The sequence below is a fragment of the Mugil cephalus genome, chromosome 10, assembly GCF_022458985.1.
Source record: "Mugil cephalus isolate CIBA_MC_2020 chromosome 10, CIBA_Mcephalus_1.1, whole genome shotgun sequence".
In the NCBI taxonomy this organism is placed as follows: Eukaryota; Metazoa; Chordata; class Actinopteri; order Mugiliformes; family Mugilidae; genus Mugil; species Mugil cephalus.
Genome location: NC_061779.1, coordinates 3,384,904 through 3,405,088, shown reverse-complemented (window position 1 = coordinate 3,405,088; position 20,185 = coordinate 3,384,904). Strand labels below are relative to the sequence as shown.

At 39.7% G+C, this 20,185-nt stretch overlaps 1 protein-coding gene, 1 long non-coding RNA gene and 2 other non-coding genes across 4 annotated transcripts; all 4 read left to right on the top strand.

Moving 5' to 3' along the window:
* Positions 1-1,722: 1,722 nt before the first annotated feature.
* Positions 1,723-1,794, top strand: trnae-cuc. The gene has a single exon. It is a non-coding gene; the product is annotated as a tRNA-Glu (tRNA).
* Positions 1,795-5,126: 3,332 nt separating this feature from the next.
* On the top strand, positions 5,127-5,198 carry trnae-cuc. Its single transcript has one exon. It is a non-coding gene; the product is annotated as a tRNA-Glu (tRNA).
* Positions 5,199-7,266: 2,068 nt separating this feature from the next.
* etfbkmt (electron transfer flavoprotein subunit beta lysine methyltransferase) lies at positions 7,267-10,697 on the top strand. The gene is made up of 3 exons (XM_047596587.1): positions 7,267-7,777; positions 7,848-7,978; positions 9,337-10,697. The coding sequence occupies exons 1-3, from the start codon at positions 7,485-7,487 to the stop codon at positions 9,684-9,686; spliced, it is 774 nt and encodes a 257-aa protein (XP_047452543.1). The 5' UTR covers positions 7,267-7,484; the 3' UTR covers positions 9,687-10,697.
* Positions 10,698-14,098: 3,401 nt separating this feature from the next.
* Positions 14,099-19,317, top strand: LOC125015264. Its single transcript, XR_007113576.1, has 3 exons — positions 14,099-14,248; positions 14,491-14,535; positions 19,066-19,317. It is a non-coding gene; the product is annotated as an uncharacterized LOC125015264 (long non-coding RNA).
* The last annotated feature ends 868 nt before the right edge of the window (positions 19,318-20,185 follow it).

Sequence of the window (20,185 nt, the reverse complement as noted above, 5' to 3'; positions counted from 1 at the left end):
CTGACGTCTCTCTAGTTCCTTCTCATTTCAGCGTCTTTAATGCTCTGTAAAGATTTACTGAGTGTCCTTTGACACTGTTGTGACTCTTGACATAATATAAGCCAGTAGGCAGAAAAACAAATATATATATATATGATGTAAGAATTTCACAGCAAGAAAAAGTTTCGGAGCTGTGACATGAGGGCAATTGAATGAGAAGAATCATATTTCTGAAGAGATCTTTTAAGAGCATAACCACACAGTCGTGTTTCTGTTACTTTCAGAGACATTATTGACTTCCAGTACATTCATCTCATGGAAAGGAAAGCGTAACCCTGTAGTTAGTGAAGGCTGACATAAAAACCAATATGTTTTCCTAGCAATATACAGTATGGGAACTTGATTTTTGCAACTGTTGTAGATGTAATTTTCTTATGCTATAGAAAATAATGTGTGCGTTCATTCATAAAATTATATTACATTATGTATTTACTGAAATCTTGTAATTGTGTGACCAAACAGAGCCCTATACAATGAAATCTTGGTTGTTGTTTATTATGAAATGTTAATTTGCATCTTCTGAGCATGTTTTTGGGAAGTTGTCTTAGTCAAACAGATTAATATAGTTAGTGTTTTTATATTCACCTATTTATTTGTTACTTTTTTATCATTTTATATTTCTCTGTTTTATTCTGTATTTTTATTCTCCATTTTACTTCATTCTACTTTTAATGTTTTTATATCTTACTATGTTTTTATCATATCATCACAGCCTACTCTACTACTACTAAACCTCCCAGCTTGAGGGTGTTCTTTATCCTCCTTTTGCTAACAAGCCTCTATCTCCTCAGAATTTTTAGTTTATCCCACTGTTGGAAACAAAATCAGTCTCTCTCGAGTTAGTTCTAGGTTATTTTCCACGCGCATGCACAGCACAGCACAACTCAACACAAGTTGATGCAAGAGGAGCTCAGTCTTACACACAAGAGAAGGAAACAAATCTGAAAGCATCTCGGACCTTTTGGCCTAGATCTAAAACTTGTTTATATATTAAACAGGGGAATCAAACCTCCACAGATTTCAGCAGCAGGCAACCTCTTCACAGACCATTAATAAAGACATACCTTGTCTTATCTTACCACCATACAGTATCTGTGTGGAGTCTGTGTGGGTTTTCTCTGGGTACTCCTACCTCCAAAGACATGCTCATTAGGCTAATTGATGATGCTAAATTGACCCTAGGTGTGAGTGTGTTTATGTCTATGTCTATGTATTAGCCTGTGACCAATTGTGATCAATGCTGTATAAATAAAATTTGATTGATTGATTGATTGATTGTGGGAAAAGAAAACGAATCAATGCAAACAACATTTTGAGCACAGCCACATTAGATGAGCAACAGAGCTTGATACCATCATAACATCATAACATAATACATCGGGTGGATAAAATGGGGGAAATCAGTGCAATGTGCATCATATGGTGGGCTCCTCAGGTTGTGACCGCTGATATCTTAAATGGACAAATGGGTTGCAGTAGACAGCTGAAGCCCTGTGGCATAAGACAGGTGATGGAGCAATTGATCAGTGATGATTAAAGTAGCCGGCTTTTATTAAAACCAAGCTGTATATGGAACAGTTCCCTTAGGACAGTCCCACAGTTGTGTATGCTCCAAGTAATCAGAATTATAACAATTAGTTGTTTGAGTTTGGGCTCAGGTCAGCGAAAAGTGGACCTCAGTTGTCCCTGGTGGTCTAGTGGTTAGGATTCGGCGCTCTCACCGCCGCGGCCCGGGTTCGATTCCCGGTCAGGGAACTGAGTTTTTGCGGGATATGTTCGAGAAACAGCTTTGGTTAATGTCACTGGATAACTTCTATCTTGAGCTCCCAGAGCGTCGGGGACATAGACTGTAAACAAACTGAAGCAATTTCCCTGGTAATACGTGCGGCGCCATCTTGCGGCTTTGGATCCAATCACGATATCAAAGCCCCGACCACACTTCCTCTACAACCCACTCGCGTTTCGTTCAGTTAATACTACGCTCTACTTTTCCTCCACCAGTTACTATGAAATGTTGAATTATACACCGAACTTATTTTTCAAAATTGTTTTTACAACACTGACGGTTCCACGGACTACTTTACGGAGTTAGAGTAAACAGTAACAATACTCAAGTACAAGTATTAAGTATTGGTAACAATAATTACTCAAATAAAAGTAAAAGAACTTCTCAAATAAAGTACTCGATTAAGAGTAAAAAACTACTCAAGTTGTGGTTATTGTGAAATTTCTTGTAGTCTATTTTATTGTGTTCAAAAGGTAATAGCATTGCAAAGTGCACATCATATGTAATCAATTAAGCGAAATAAACAGGCAAATGCCAAAATACATGTCGTTAAACACAGTTAGGCACAAAAAAAAACAAAAAACAAAAAAAACAAAAAAAAAAAAACAACATATTGAAGTTTATTATTATTTGAAATTTACTGAATCTTTAAAGCACCAAAGTTAACATTTAGTGTGGTAGATGTAATATCTCCAAATTCGTTTGTAGATTTGTCGGTGCTCAGATTGGAAAAATCGTACGTGCTCTCACCACTGCGGCTGGTCAGGGGACTGAAAATTTGGCGGATGGTCATTTCAGACTTGGGGTTTTGGTTAATGTCGATAGTTATTGTCTATCTTCAAAATAGAATAACAAGTTAAAATAAAAAATAGAATTTAAGAATAAAATAAGATGAGATGAGAGGTAGTAGTGCAATCAAGGATATTTAAAGTGACCAGTATGAATATTGCATGTATAGCAGCATGTTTAGACAAGGTGCAGTGCAGTATCAGAGTCTATCTGGCATCTGCAGGGGTTTAATGCTCAGTCTCTGGATGGGGGGGTATGTGAGGAGATGGGGTGATGGATTTCACAGCTCTGGGGAAGAAGCTGTGTCTCAGTCTGTTTGTGTTGGTCTTTATATTCCTGAACCTCTTCCTGGAGGGAAGAGGCACAAACAGTTCGTGGCTTGGGTGGGTGGGGTCTGCAGCTATACGGCCAGCCCTCCTTTGGACCCGGCTGTCATATATTGAGTCCAGGTGTGGGAGAGGACTCCCAACAATCCCCTGTGCGGTTTTCACCACCCGGGCCAAGTCCTTCCTGTCCTGTACAGTGCAGCTCCCATACCACACTGTTGCACTCAGACAGAGGATGCTCTCTATTGTGGCTGTGTAGAAGTTTGTCAGAAGCTGAGAGGAGAGTCCAGTCCTTTTCAGCTTCCTGAGGAAGAAGAGCCTTTGTTGGGCCTTCTTCACCAGGTGAGATGTATGCGTGGACCAAGTGAGGTCAGATGTGATGTGGATGCCAAGGAACTTGATGTTGTCCACCCGCTCCACCTCCTCCCCATGAATGAGGAGAGGGGTATGTTCCTTCCTCCTGGATCTCCTGAAGTCCACGATGACCTCCTTAGTCTTGCTGGTGTTCAGGACAAGGTTGTTGTCTGAACACCATCCTGTCAGGTGCTGGATCTCCTCTCTGTAGTGAGTCTCGTCGTTGTCCGATATGAGACCCACTACGGTGGTGTCATCTGCAAACTTCACAACCATGTTTGTGGGGTGAACGGCAGTGCAGTCATGTGTGAAGAGGGTGAAGAGGGCCGGGCTGAGCACACATCCCTGCGGTGTCCCTGTGCTCAGGACCAGTGTAGATGATGTACGGTCCCCAATTCTCACCACTTGTGGCCTGTGGGTGAGAAAGTCTCTAATCCATGAGCACAGAGAGGCAGACAGTCCAAGGTTGTGGAGTTTCAGCGTCAGCTTGTCTGGGATCACAGTGTTGAAAGCTGAGCTGAAATCCACAAATAACATCCTGACATAGGTGTTAGGATGCTCCAGGTGAGTCAGGGCCGTGTGCAGTGCTAATGAGACTGCGTCCTCTGTCGATCGGTTCTCCCTGTAGGCGAACTGATGTCTGTCCAGAGTAGCAGGGATAACGTCCTTGATGTGACTTAAGACCATCCTCTCAAAGCACTTCATGATTACCGGTGTTAAAGCAACAGGACGGTAATCGTTGAGGCAGGTGACAGCGGATTTTTTTGGCACCGGCACAATGATGGAGGACTTGAGGCAGACAGGAACTGAAGCGAGCTGCAGGACAGGTTGAAAATGTCCAGGAAGACTCCAGCCAGCTGATGGGCACACAGCTTCAGGACCCGACCTGACACCTTATCTGGTCCTGCAGCTTTGCTGATGTTGATCCTCCTCAGCGTGGCGCTGACCTGGTGTTGCTGCAGGACGAGGGGCTGGGGCTGCTCCTCTGGCTGTGGAGGTTGGACAGTCTCTCTGCTGCCAGGTGTGTCGAAGCGTGCAAAGAAACTGTTTAAAGTGTCAGGCAGAAGGGGGTCGTGGTTGAACTGCTGGTTGCTGTTCCTGTAGTCTGTTATGGTTCTGATGCCTCTCCACATTTCACGCGGGTTGTTGTCGGTGAAGTGCTCCTCGATGCGCTGTTTGTATCTGTGTTTGGCCTGCTGGATGCCCTTCTTCAGCTCCCTCTATTGTGCAGTATATTCTCAACTTCAGTAGGCCCAGCCTAGTAGTTTGATCTGATGTAGTCTAATCCTATTGCCCATGCACTGCTATAACTTTTTTATTTATTTATTTATTTTATTTTATTTTGTATTTCTTTTTTCATTTATTTCAAAGCAGTATGACAATTAAGGCGAAAATATTTTTTTTTATAGCTCCCACTTGAGTTTGTTTAGTGTGGTGAGTTGGTTCAGGTGTAAAACTGCATTCACTCAACTGTTAAAATAAACCAGTTGTTAACACATTCACGGCCAAACATGAAAAATCATTTTTTTCCCATTGTTTTTGAATAAATGTGTTGTGCTTAGAAAAGATCCCTTGTCATCCGTGATTATAATATGTAGGGTAGGCTACAAATGTAGGCTGAACGATAAAGCATAGTACTGAAAAACAAAGCTAAATATTTTGAGTTGACATTCTTTTACTGATCCGGCCCACCTGAGAACAGAAAGTCTGGATCCGGCCCCAGAGCCAAACTGAGTTTGACATGCCTGCTGCAGGCAGTCACCAGGGGGCGCTCTAATTGCTTTGTCTATGTTCTGGTCCCACTGAATCACACATTGTGACCTTCTCACGCGTCCCTGGTGGTCTAGTGGTTAGGATTCGGCGCTCTCACCGCCGCGGCCCGGGTTCGATTCCCGGTCAGGGAACTGATATTTTGGGGGTCTGGTCATTTCAGACTTGGGGCTTTGTTTCAGATCACTAGCTATCGTCTATCTTCTGTTCCCAGTACCTCAAGTATATAGACTGTATAAAAATATGCACAACACATCTACATTCGCTTTGCCAAACTGAAACCATTTTCCAGGTATACAAATGGAGATATTGATGTCCTAAGTGCCATTATTTCACATCCTATTTATATAACGTCAAATAACTGATTAAAACGAAAAAAATTACATATAAACATGGAAGTGGAGTTTATGAGATATACTGCAGCCAGTCACTAGGGGGCACTCTTATTGCTTTGGCTTCACTTTTGAGGAAAGTAAATTTGACAATGTGTTATCAAGCTTAATTTTTTTTTTTTTGGCAATTATACTGATTGTCCTGTGAAAACACTACTGAGAAGTTCAGACATTCAGGATGTGTCGTTAAAGGTACAAAAAGGAGTTTGTATTACGTAGAGTACGACTTTCATGTCCTCAAATCACTGAAAGTGGTCATCTTCCTGTCTCAGCAGCCTGACCGTTCAAATTACATTTCTGGCCTGTGCAACATTCAAATTACACGTGACACAAAAACAAATAAATAAATAAAAAAATGCCTCAATCACAGCGTAGAAAATACTAGACAAAGGCCTGTTTTGATCTGGATGGGGGCACACAGTTGCCGTCTTGCCACAATGACTCAGAGACAGTGGGCTCAAGGTTACAATTCCAATATCAAATCAAGTCCCAACCCCCCGCTGGCTGTGATAGACAGACAGCATCTATAAAAACAATCCCCCAGCAGATCTGTGGGTGTGCCGGTCCAGGCCACGGGGGTCAGCTCTCGGTAACTTCAATGACAGGAGGAAAACTATCCATTAGGACTCGTTCACCTTCTCCATCAAAAAGCAATACCGTGACACAAGATGAGAACATGGGGGGTGCGGTAATTACGGCCTCAGGCTCCGTTCACTACTGCCACTGGACAAACTGTATGTACGACTGCGAGTCTGTGAACCATATGCTCATACACAGGGTGTCAATTTCACATTTTCAAACCTGCAATAAATCTATAACCACAGGGGAAATCATACTTCAATTTGGCATTTACCTTGTTTGGGCTCTGTGCCTTTAAGAATTTTATATTGCAATACTGTTTAGCGCGTTGGACTGAATTTAGTTTTTGTCCTCTAGTGATTTCAGACATTTTGCTTGTGAATAAAAATATATTCAAATCATTATTAACACACTGCACTTATCGCTACAACTCTAAGAGAGTGAAATCAAATAATTTGACTGTTCATGATATTTTACGCTTGTAATTTAAAAACTGTATCTACATACACACAACAAACCTGACTTTGGATACATGTTGTTATCAAAGGGTATAAGGATAATTAATGAGGACGAGATAAAAAGGAACATTGTATTGTAATATACTGCAGTGGAGTAGGGTTTGAATTTCAAATTCTGCTATTTTCAGGAAGTATACTAAATTTAATATACATTTGTCAAAAAAAGTAGTGTGAATTTTACAATTTTCAATCAGATTGTAATACAAAAATAAATAAATAAATAAATGAAGTTAGTAAATTTAACCTCCTGAGACTCAACGTCCTCATATTATATTTTAGGTTTGTAGCAGCTTATTCTGCTTCATTTAAACCTGTTGTCCTCATAAGGAGACTTTAATCTGCCATGTGCTGGTAGCGAAGGGTCATTACACTTGTTTATTTATACTTATTTACTTTTCAGTTCCAAGTTGAAGTTTATTTTTTATACTACTTAGGTGCTATTAATCCCAAATACCCAAAGATCTTAATCTTATTTTAAAGAAGTTAAGACGTATTCCAAACAAATGCTTGGGTCTCACGAGGTTAAAGTGTAATGTAAATATGAATATACTAGTCTTTTATAGAGGTAGGTGATTTACTGTGGTCTCCGTGTTATAACTTGCAGGTAATAAAGTTAGTTAAATATACGCTGTATAGGAACCTTCATGAGCGGAACGAATGTTTTGTCTCCCGCTTCCAGAAAGTGGAAGGAACGTTGGTCCGTCTCTATTTTGATTCCGTGTGGAAAATAACCCGGACTGCCTTAGTTAGCTGAAATTACTCGCGTCTTTTCAGTGTTTATTGTGTTTTTTACATATGCTTCTCTTTACTAACATCATAATAAAATAGTTCGTTGATCTGAGAAACAATAAATACCGATGCACGTGGCAGCTATGTGGCTAACGTGGCTAGCGGTGTTAACTTTACGAGGTGTTCCAGTATCTCTGTGATCATGTTTGGACATTTAATTCATCTGAAGTGTGCTCGACATGTTGGAATATTTTACCGGCTGTTTACACGGGCGAGCAGGCATAGATGTCTCTCAGAAATCTGCCAATCAGATGAGAAAATCAGGAGGTTTATTTCAGAAAACACGGAGATAGTTGGAGAGCACAGCCTGACTCCTGAAGTAAAACTCAGATTACTCACCCCAAGATGCAGATTCTGGCGAGAAAGACCGGAGTTGTGGCCTTTTACTGATCCGTACTGGGCTATATACTGGCCAGGGGGGCAGGCACTGTCAAGGTAAACCCTCATATAAACGACAGTTATTAATGCCTAAGACTTCCTGCTGTTAATATAAACTTCTCTGAAGGTATGTCCTGGATAACCCTGAGGTGTGTCGGGGTAAAAGGGTCCTGGACCTGGGGAGCGGTTGTGGAGCTTCGGCCATCGCTGCAAAACTGAGTGGTGCTGCTCACGTAGTGGCAAATGACATTGACACTGGTACGCAACTATATTTATATCTAATATAGTCTTAATTTTTATGCTTTTATCTTTAAGTTCTGTGTTTCCATACAAGGGAGCAAAGTGTCAAATTCATTGTCTGTGCACACACACTTGGCCAATAAAGCTGATTCTGATTTATCTACTATCAATTGTGTCTTATAAACACGATTCAGATTTAGACAACTTTATTAATTCCACCAGGGGCAATTGGTTTGGACAGCTTGCATACTATTACACAACACACATACGATAGGAACAGATAAGAGTAGAATTTAAAAAAAAAAAAAAAAAAAGCAGATTGGAGCAAGTAAAATGCCAAGGAACATGGTGGAAGCAATGGTCAATAAATCAAATAAGTGAATAAAACTAAGCTAAAGGGGGAAAAAACAGATAAATGATTATATAAAATTTGCAAGTCAGGTCTCTAAACTAATGATTTACATATACAAATTTCAATACACGACATTAACATTGTACAATTAAATGTAGACATTATGTAAGTTTAATAAAAATACATTTTTGTAAATGCACTGAGTGTCTGTTATGGCCCACATAATGTTATAGTTTCTTTTACTTAATTAAACTGATCAACAGAAGCACAGTCACAGTCATTTTGTCTTGTGCAGGTTTTGGATTAGCTGAGCATCTAAAAATAAGTTGGAAATTTCATATAAAACATGTACAAAACAAACTGCCACAGAGCATTTCGGTAATATAACATTTTCTGGACCATATATAATTTGAGGGGGAGAATGAAATTTAAAACATCTTTGCACGTACGACATTAAAAACTTTTTATTTTTCTATATGAAACTATGGAACAGATTGACAGGGAACTAAAGTAATGTTCAAGCATGAGCAGATTTAAGCAACAGCACAAGCACATGGTTTTCACCAGGTACAGGGAAGAAGGAGGATCTGAATATGTCTAAATATACATGTTTATCAGCATGTGACAAAAACAGCAACACAGGAAGTAAATGTTAACAGAGAAGGGGTGGGGTTAAATAAGCTCCTTTTCAAACATGTTAGCTCAAAATTGTTCAAATGTTGTTTTGTTTTTTGTATTACGTGTTTGAAATAAAGGTTTCATTCATTCATTCCTCTATTTCTGTGGTTATACAACAACTCAATAAATAAAAGACCCAAAGGGTTTTTCCTCTGAATCACTTCATGCACTTTGGACTTGTCCTCACATCAGACATTTTCTGTTGCTGTTTACATCCGGCTAATGAAAGGACCACTGCTGTTTATCCAGTTTTAAGTAGAATTAGATACTAGCCGACGGACGTACTTAATGCTTTGAATCTCTTATAATTACTGAGAAGTACTAAAATAGTTTGCTTGCGTTACAGTTGCAGCCATTGCGACCCACATGAACTGTGAGCTGAACGGCCTGGAGCCGCCTGTTTGTGTGACCAGCGACCTGATCGGTTCAGAGCCAGAGGGCTTTGACCTGATCCTCCTCGGGGACATGTTCTACGATGAGGCCCTCGCTGACAGCCTCCACAGCTGGCTGGATCGCTGTATCAGAATCCACGGCGCCAAAGTCCTGATTGGAGATCCGGGGCGTGCTCAGTTCGAGGGTCACAATATCCGAAAGCTCCTGCATCTGTTGGCTCAGTTCGAGTTGCCCGACTCCGTCAGAGAAGAGAACTACGGTCTGACCAGCAGCAGTGTTTGGCGCTACCATCCTGAGCTGTGAGGATTAAAGAGGGTTCTCTGTGCATTCTTGATTTGATGTATTAATTTATTTGGAGCATGTTCTCAACTGAAAAGAGCTAAATGAGGTGTTTTGGTTCTAACATTGTTGTTATTTTCTACTAAAAATCATTTAGCCTTAACTGAAGAATATAGTTTTGATTTAAAACAAAAAAAAATCAGTCTTGTGGTGATTTTTGTGTCAAAGAATTAACCATCAGTAGCTAATATGTAGCTACAAAAGGTTTCTTAAGTAACTGGAAAATATTTAAATTAATTAACCACTGTGAAATATTTAAAGAACTCACTTCATTTCTTTCCCCCTTTAAATGAGCTATGAATAATAACTGACTCATCTCTACAAGGAACTGAAACCAGTGGAAACTAAAATTAAGTCCAAATACAAACAACAGTGCAGTGACTGACCAATAGTGTATTGGCCAATCTTTCCATCTGCTTTAAGTCATTCTTAGTTTATTTATGTTCATTTCACTGCAGAGAGAAGCACCGTCTAATAAAACACTATGTGAACCAATGGAAAATACATATGCGCCAGCTAAAAATGGTCACAGAGAACAAAAGCAACGGGAAATGACAATCATATGTATCTCCTTCAAGTTCTGGAGAGAAAAAAAAACGGTCTGGCATTAATTTGTGAACATTCGTGACTATGAAAGGAGGATGAAAGGAATGTGTTTAGTTGTTGCTGCAGAGGAGAAGTGGATCAAGACCTCACAGTTTATAGTTCATTCCGGTGTCATTTGGAACAAATCTCATGTCTCTTAAAGCAAAGTCTGGTCCCTGCACGTCAATTCCAAATTCACTACTTCTGGACAGCCACTAGAGGTCACTGTTTCTCAAAATTAACACCACAGATTTAGAATAAAACGGAACAGAGCATTGCTGTTTGCACAGGTACAATAAAGTACAGCCAGGTGTATGTTTTACAATTTGATTTTATTTGTCTGTGCAACAAACGCAAAGACCAATAAAGTTTTTACTGATTCTGATAATAGCTCTCCGTAGAAGTCCAGTCTGAGAGGTGTGCTGTGTGATTGTCTGTAGAGTTGTGTTAAGTGTTCATGGTGTGAATGAGGTGGGCGATATGGTAACTCCTCCCAGCCTCGATGTTCTTGGCTATCGTCCTGGATAGCTAGGATAGGCCGTGAAGTACGTGTGAGTGTGGATGCCCTCTGGTGTGTGTTGTCTCAGTTTATATCCTGAGTCCTCAAGGTCATCAGGAATTCCAGCTCTTTCCTGGGCTCGGGGGAGAAGCCTCAACAAACCGGTGAGGAAAGACGGCTCTGTCCTGGGCTGCAGCCTTGAGTCTGTGGAGGTGGTGGGGGAACAGGACGATATCGGCATACACCAGAACAAAAAGTCGATTTATTACAATACACCCACGAGTAGTTACAGTCCTCAGCACTGGGACTTCTGCCTGCCTCTGTCTGCATCATAAGGATTAGTAAAGGGGAAGTCACGGTTTTACTATGTGCTCATCATTAATACTGTCTTTACCCCACCCTGTATCAGGGTTTGTATGTGTAACCCGAAACCCGGTCACAACTGGTTCTATTGGTACAGTATGTGACAACTCTGGGTGTATCCTTTATTATCTTCTGCAATTGTGCAAATCTGCAGCAAAGCCAAGACAACTCCTTATGTGGAAGGAGAAGGAGGTGGAAATATACTACAGAACCTGAACATACCTAAAATCTTAAAAGTCTCATTTGCAATATTCCTCCTCATCCACTACTGCACTGTTCTCTATATAACTATAAATACATATACATATAAGTAGTATAGAAGTATAAGTAGACCGTAATCTGGGGAGTGAAATGTTTAAAGGTAGAAACACTAACACTCGTCCTCTTTCTCTCTGACTCTGTATCCCAGAATGTATGTGATGGATTCTATTGACTTGTATTATACTTTAGCAGGTGACGATGCAATGCTAGACAACGTTTTGGATCACGAAAAAGAGAGTGAACTTCAATCTCAGTCTGAAGTGAACATAGTCGGAGGTGTCTCGGGCCTGTCTGTTGTGTTAATTTTTAGACTGAGAAAGAGGAAGAGTGTTAGTGTTTCTACTTTAAACAGTCCAGTCCTCAGATGACGGTCTGAGAAGGATATACTATAAACAGAAAACATTTATTATTATAATATTTAGGTGAGAAAACACACACACACATATATATAAATATATTCACACATGCAGTTTTTAAAGGGAAGTAACTAACCATTCTGAACTGATACAGATGGGGTGGATGATACTACTGTAAAAAATTACAAGAGTAATTCTTGTAATTTTCTTTTTTTTTTTCTGTAAATTTATAGCTTCATTTGAATCAAATAACTGCCTTACATAAGATGCCCTGGCTGTCCTCATCATGTGCACGGCAAAAAAAGGCCCCTTTCTTAGTGTCTGGAAGAAAGACCCTTATACTGTAACAATGAAGCATGTATAAAATCATGTAGGTCTTAAAATGTTACATGCAAGAATCCATTTTTGATGCTTTCACGAAAAGATATCTTTATTCTGAAAAACAGGTTCGGAAAACTATGTTAGGTCTAGTAAAAGGAATCACCCGCTAATAAAGGTACAGAGATTACTTACCCTCCCCAGAAAAAAAAAAAAAAATTAGCTTCTTTGGAGACTCTCAGGCAGGACTGATGTGACGTCTTCAGTGGCAGGCCGTGATGAAATGCGCGTATGACATCAACTGACCAGCGGTATTATACGCGACACCGCTGTTTCACCTAATAAAAATACTTTCACATACCCCCCGACTTCCTACCTCGGGGGTCGTGACACCGCTGTTTCACCTAATAAAAATACTTTCACATACCCCCCGACTTCCTACCTCGGGGTTCATGACACCGCTGTTTCACCTAATAAAAAGATTCTCACATAATCCCCGACTTCCTACCTCGGGGGTCGTGACACCGCTGTTTCACCTAATAAAAATACTTTCACATACCCCCCTCCCCGACTTCCTACCTCGGGGGTCGTGACACCGCTGTTTCACCTAATAAAAATACTTTCACATACCCCTCCGACTTCCTACCTCGGGGCTCGGTTTCACGCAAGAGGCCCCCGGACATTTCGGGTTGATAAAAATACTTTAACATAGATCCCGACTTCCCGCCTCGGGGCTCGGGAATCCGCTGTTTCATCTAATTTAAAAAACTTTAACGTAGATACCGACTTCCTACTCCGGGACTCGTGACTCCGCTGTTTCACGAAAGAGACCCCCGGACATTGCGGTTAATAAAAAGACTTTCCCATAGATTCCGACTTCCTACCCAGGGGTCGTGACCCCGCTGTTTCATCTGATAAAAAGATTCTCACATAGACCCCGACTTCCTACCCCCAAGGAAAGTGACACCACTGTTTTTACCTCATAGAAAGATTCTCACATAGACCCCCACTTCCTGCCCCGGGACTGCTGACTCCGCTGTTTTCACCTAATTAAAAAAAACTTTAACATACACCCCGAATTCCTACCCCCAAGGGAAGTGAAATGCCACAACATCCAATCAACGTTGGTTACGCCCACCTTGAAAGTTGCTGACACACACTTGATCGGTCACCCCCACTTCCTCAGTCACGCCCACTTTGATCCATCAAAGTCAATCGATTCAAAAGTTGATAGATGGTGTTGTTTTATATTTTTGATGGCTGCTTTGACAAGCTCGTAATTTTGGCTCTCCTCCATTGGGAGCGCATCCAGAGCATCCAGGACATCCAGGAGGCGCCAACTATGGCTGTAACAGATGTCCTCTCTTATCTTGCATTAAATAGTAAGGGAAGATAAGACACAGTCTACAGCTCCTTTGTTATGACTGGCTGAATTAAAACAAGCCATCTCTCTAACAAGGCTGTCTCTGTGTAAACATGTCTAGGGCAGGACCAACTGTATAAAAGCCAATTCCACCTCACTGCTGTCAGTGGATTCTGTACTAGCTGTTGGGCAAATATCGACGCCCAAAAAAAAAAACATTTAAATGAGAATTTCGTGATAAAATAATTTACGTAATAGGCGTGTTACAGTCCAGCATTCTGTCAGCCCAAAGGATGTCAAACTGTTTGACATTGTGCACTGAGATTTGTCAGAAATTCTTCAGTTCTGACTCATTGGTTTTCCAGAATGTGCTCCAGAAAGGTTCACTCAGTGGTACCTGTTCATCTATAAAGTCATGCTTCAAGCTCGAACTGCCACTGGGTAGTAGAGTTTTATGCCTAGCAACACCCCTGTGGTAGCTATAGCTTGAAATTGCAAGATGTTGTTCTATTGTCTGTACCAAGGGTAAGGACTGAATTCATGGGTTTCGCGGTAACGTCACGCCGTCTCAACGGCGCCATCTTTAGGACCGTCAGATACCGGAAGTACGCTGTCAACATGCCGTCTATGATAGAGCTAAGGCTAAAATTACAGGACTTACGTTTTACAATATCCCAAAAAAAACAATGAAAGAAGACAGAGGTGGGTCGCTGCCATTAAAAGGGATCACTGGACTCCCAAAGAAAACACTCCAGACTCTGTGCTGAGCACTTCATCTCAGGTAATTTATGTTTACGTACGTAGCCAAGCGTTAGCATGCTAACAATCGCAATGTCAGCCACAGAATAAAAATAGCCGCGATAAATCAACGCTTCAGTATTGTTTCAGATAATTAAGAGTACCTCGTTGTGTTTAATTTAGATTGAATTACTGTAGTTTTAATCGTCCAGAAAGCTCGTAAAGTAGTAAATAAATACATAGCTTACCTGTCCCATGATCAAAAACATTTTTTTGGTCCTCCAGGTGATAAAGTTTTGCGTCGGTGACCCAGCCTGAGGTGAAGTACCGGTAGGTATTCACCGGTGTAAGGGGATGGATTATGAATTAGATAAATGTATATGTCAGCAAAGGACAAATTTGGCAAATTTAAGGCAGATTGAAGGGGAATTAGTATTTCAAGGGCAATTAAGTATGAATCGAAACCCAAAATACCAATTTTCTTTAAATAGCGTTGTTTTTCGGAAGGTGAAAGATGTGCATTTGCCTTTCAATGGCAGCGACCCACCTCTGTCTTCTTTCATTGTTTTTGGGGATACTGTAAAATGTAAGTCCTGTATTTTTAGCCTTAGCTCTATCGCGGCCGACCGCACCGGCATGTTGACAGCGTACTTCCGGTATCTGACGGTCCTAAAGATGGCGCCGTTTCAGACGGCAACAGCCTTCAAAAAGAAATGAATCTTGGGAGCCTTGTCCCGCTGGCTGATTTTAAAGTTCTCATAACCTCAATAGCTACATTTCCATTACATTTCTTTGCAAAATAAAAGTGATAGTGCCGGTGAGGGCAAATTGTGAAAAAAAAAAAAAAAAATTGTGTTTCCACTGCACTTTTGTAATAATAATAACTTTTATAACAATACGTCTGAAAAGCGTAAAAGTGTTTTAGCTTTAGATATTTGAAATGCAGGTGTTTCCATTACCAGTTTTTTAGTGCGATATTTAGATTTTCTAGGAGTAACAGAAACGCAGCAATTGATAAATACATCGGTTGGTGCTTGTCATTGTCATTTGTTGTGTTACACTAGGACTAACCTGGTAAAGTAAAGGTAAATAAAATAAATTAAATCAGACATTAGCAGCCTGACTTGTTTTCTTAAGCTAAGAGATTTAACATACTTATGTACCGTATGGGACAGCTACCAGAAAAACAGCCCCAGCACGTCTGGCACACTGATAGTATCTTAACCGGTGTGATCATAAATAAGTGCGTTCACACAGTCAAAAAAAATGGCAGCTTAAACTGAGCTTAGGTTGAAAGACAAGAGCATAAAAATATTTCTTCTTAACAAGTCACGACTAAAACTGTACAGATCAATTGAAATATATTTTACTTCCTGCTCGGGAAGTTTTCCCTGGGACAGAAGAATCAAAAAGATTTTAATTGCCAAGACAAGACATAACACGATTGAATTATCATGACACAAGTCCCAGATATGCTATATATGATGTGCCAAGTTGGTTGGTTGCAGGATGAGAAAAATTTTCCATGATGCCTTTCAGCTTCCTTGTCATCCTCTTTGAAAATATCCTTGAATCCTTGAATTGTTCAGAAGAAGCCAAACAAATGCTGTATTTTGTTACGAGTAAGATCACAGGAGCATATTCAGTATCAGTGGAGTATTTTCACCGTGTCATTGTTGAGTAAAACTTGGTACCAATGTTCCCACCGGTCTCCGGTTGTCCCATGTAAAATTTACGGGGTAAGACTGGTCCTCATCCCATTCTAATGTCAGTTCATAATATAATAATAAATAAAAACCGCCATATATACCTTTCAGGATAAATTCTAAAGAGAGTGGGGTTAATCTTCCCATATGGTTCCCATATAGTATTCCCCTATAGTCGACCTTTGACATCCATCATCATCATTCCTTTCTGGTTAATTCCCTAAGGGATTTGACCTGAAGGTCATTAGGGTCCAATAAATGGTGCGTTCCATTCGGACTCAGAAGTTGGGATTTCCAAGTTCCGAGTTGGAAGTTCCAACGACTTTCATTATGATCATGTCTTTGCAAAATCCATAATTATTGATTAAAAATAACTAGATATCACTAAAATGACAACTAAATAACCATCTTAATATAATAACAGCCGCCATCTAATTAGCTAAACAATAATAAAATAAACATTCAAAATTTGTTTTGATTGTGTTCTTTTTGTTAAGTTGAGATAATCGTGACAGATGTTTCTTTTTTGGCAATATATCAAATTTTATATGGAAAATAACAAATCAGTGTGTGAGGAATCCCTTTCAGTTACAAATTACAAACACATGACATTCCACCTCTCAAGGTAGCGTATCAGTTTTACATCACACGACCTGCTCCAAGGTTTTTTCTTCCTCCTCTTTCTCAGTTATTTAATATCAAGTAGTGTGTGAGAAAAGTGTGGATTTATCTCATCATCAGTGTAATGTTTAGTTTGAGTTTTAGTCACTTATCTGATACATAACGAATCTTCCCGTAAAAATGCCACATGCCAAAGTGTGAACTAAGTTGAACTCAAAAAGTCACGCAATTATATATTGACTCAACATTACCTGCAATCCATAAAGACCAGAGGCGACTGTGGGAGAACATTTTATTTCTCCCCTGACGCACCAGGAGGGTTCACTCCGCCGGACAGTCCGTCATGGACTGGACTGTTGTTGTTTCCTTTGCAGATTTCTGAGACCATAAAACAAAGCCATAAAACAAGCTTTTAAGCACATTCCCGTGCGAACGAACAAGGATTTAAAACTTTTCTCCCATTTCCCATTTCCACCAACAGGCACCACAGATAAGAGCGACTTGGACCAATTATTTACGATCATTTACGACCAATTATTTACGAAGAAGATGGTAAATAATTCAGAACTGCAACATCTCTCTCTGACTAGAACTACAAACTATGAAATGTACACATGTAATCAAAATTACAATGTTTAATCTACACCCAGCTCGCGACCTGTGTCAATTTGCTGCTTTGTTCATTTTCCAGCTCTTACAAAGACGAAATTAGCCCTTGAGTATTTTAATTATAAGTCTCCACCATGGAGCTATACTGCCTAAGGCTAAGGAAATGTATTGTAATTATTACTGTTATAGCTTTTAATACTTCTGTTGTGGAAATATGAGACTCAGATGACTTGTAGTAAAAATAAGGTTTACTGATCAGATGAAATTAATGCATGAACAGCTGTTCATGCATTCAGAGCCAGAACCATTCTGTGAGGTCAACCACTTGCTATCACCGTCTGCTAACCTTGTACACCCTGTTTTGTCTATGGAAGGAACACAAACAAGACTAGGCCAAAGAGACATGTTTAACATAATAATTTCCTTCACACCGTCTATATTCTACAAGGCAAGACTGGTTAGCCTGGGCCGAATGTAATCTACCTTCTTTCTTCTTGATATTAGTTAGCGTTGCCTACTATTATCGATTAGTTATATGAATTGGGATATTGACGAAAGTCATAGAAATTAATGAATGTTTCTGATAATGTGTTTTCATGCCAACATGATGTTTTCATTGAAGGTGTTTGATTTCATGTCTCTCTCTCATCTTAAGTATCTGAGTTTAACATTGTGAGAAGTACAACAGTTATTTAATACTCTTGAAACGAAAGCATTTACGTGTAAATCCTCAAAAGGCGCAGAGAACAGTTTTGCAACAAAGACACACCCTGCAGGGACATGATGACAAACTAGTGCCTTATTTCTCTCTTGGCTCAGTTCTCAGTTCTTGGTTCTCTTCCAAGCCTGACTTTGTCTTCTTTAGTTCATCTTTTTTGTCTTCGTCATTTTTTTTACTTTTAACTCTATTATTATTCTCGCCACATTTAACGCACAACTTTTTCAAAGTACAAGCTGAATTTAATTTTAACTGTTTTAAGTGTTAGATGTTTTTAATAGACGATCCCTGCACTGAGAGCTGACCTCTCAGATATGATGAGATTGATTTTTACTAATAATTAATATTTATCCAATATTAATTGATTAATTCTTACAGTGTACCTGTAGGTGGTGCCCCCTTTCGACGAGTGCAGTTATTAGACATTATTGTTTAATAATTTGATTCCCCTACACGACTATAGAGATGAGTTGTGAGTGTGGGTAGGTAGAGTTCATATTAGACCATAAACCGAGCTGACTGGCACTTTCCACCTTAACTGTTGTTGTGGAAAAATCTCCAGGAGCTGCAGGGTGAGTTGGACGACTCTTACTGTGTGATACACAACATACAGCTTTCAAACACTTATACGTTAAGGGAGGCTTCCTCCCGTCCTGTTCCTCGAGGTGCAACTGTCCTCAGAGCAGAGTTCCTGTTGAATATTGATATAAAACATATCCAGACATGTTGGGAAAAACAACGTTTACATAGACGGAAACATCCGCAATGTGTTTGCATCAGAAAAAAAACCCTTCTGCTGGGACTTTCGTCTACAAAAGCACAACCCCCCTGTCTTAGCATTGTTGAGGCAATTCCTCTTCAGAAACAAGAAATCAAAACAGTTTAGCCGCTTTAAAAAGGAGATTTATTACAGGCACATAAACTATAAAATAAAATAAGAAGGAAGCACACAGATCCACGGCTGCATGTGTGCAGGTTTAGCTTACGGCATTTTTTAAATATTGTTATGAGGGTCATGTTTACATATTAAGGAAACATAAGTTGAGAAATTAAATTATTCTCCCAGGGACAAATAAAGTTTTGATGAATCTGAATCTGCATTTTGATGCTCTTCCTCTCGTTCTATCGTGTGTGTTGACTGTGGTTCGTTTTTGTCTTTGCAGGAAATTTCGTTGTTCAGATTTTTCTGCGTGTTTAAATCTAGAGATGGACTCACAGCACAGACAAAAGACCAGGCTCTGAAAGTGGCAAAATGAGACAAGAATGCACAGTGCAGATCTGTTTCATGCTTCTTATCTCCTGAAGGTCACATTGTTGACAACTGTCAACCATCTACTTGGCTCCTAGACGCTACGCATCTTTGACCAAGCTTCTGCAGAGTGAGACATTCAGATGTAATGGAAACTTACATTCTTTCTCTTCTCTCATATATGCTATCTGCATTTACATATGTGACTTTCAAACCATCTCATGCTCATGACTTCAGTACAAGCTCATAAAAAATCAGTGTAACTTCACTCTCACTCTCCTGAACTGCTGTTTTGTAATTTAAGATGTCTAACGTTTTTTTTGTTGCTTCCTCTTTTCGTGCAAAAACAGTTTGGTGCTTTTCTGCTGACTCTGCACGCACAAGAACTAACAGGAGCTGACACTGTAAAGAATGCTATCAACCAGTGCTCAGGGTTTTACTTTGTGTGTATGTCTCCTTCTGCTGCAGCATAACTGCAAATAAACCAATAAAAGTGATCACTGGATCATTACTAACTCCTCAAAACCCCTCAGTTGTCGACATCTTCCATGATCCAGGTCTTGGACTGAGGGGGACGACCTGACACCTCTACATGGACAAAACTCACCAGAGATGAGAAGATGTGGACAGAAACAAATTCTCAAATGGGCGAGAAGTAAAAGTTCTGATTCGTCCTCCTTCAATAAAAAAGGAGTTGAAAGAAGAAAACATGTAGAAAGTGATTTAAAATTGGAAAACAACACAACAGTAGAGACATATACCTATATTTTCTGAACCATGACCAGTGAATTAGAGAAATACTAGTGATCTGGGATCACAATAGATAAAGAGACTTACTCATAAAAATTAGGTAAATTGTACCATCAGTTTATGGAGGATCAACTCTGCTGTAATTAAAAATAAATAAATGGATAAATTAATTTAAAAAAGGTAAATAAATACCTAAAGTTATATGCCATAAATGAATAGACGAATAAATAAATTACTTAGTACCTAAATATGAATGAATGAATGAATAAATAAATCGCATTTATGCCATGTATTTAGGTATATATTTATTTAGGTATTTTATATGTA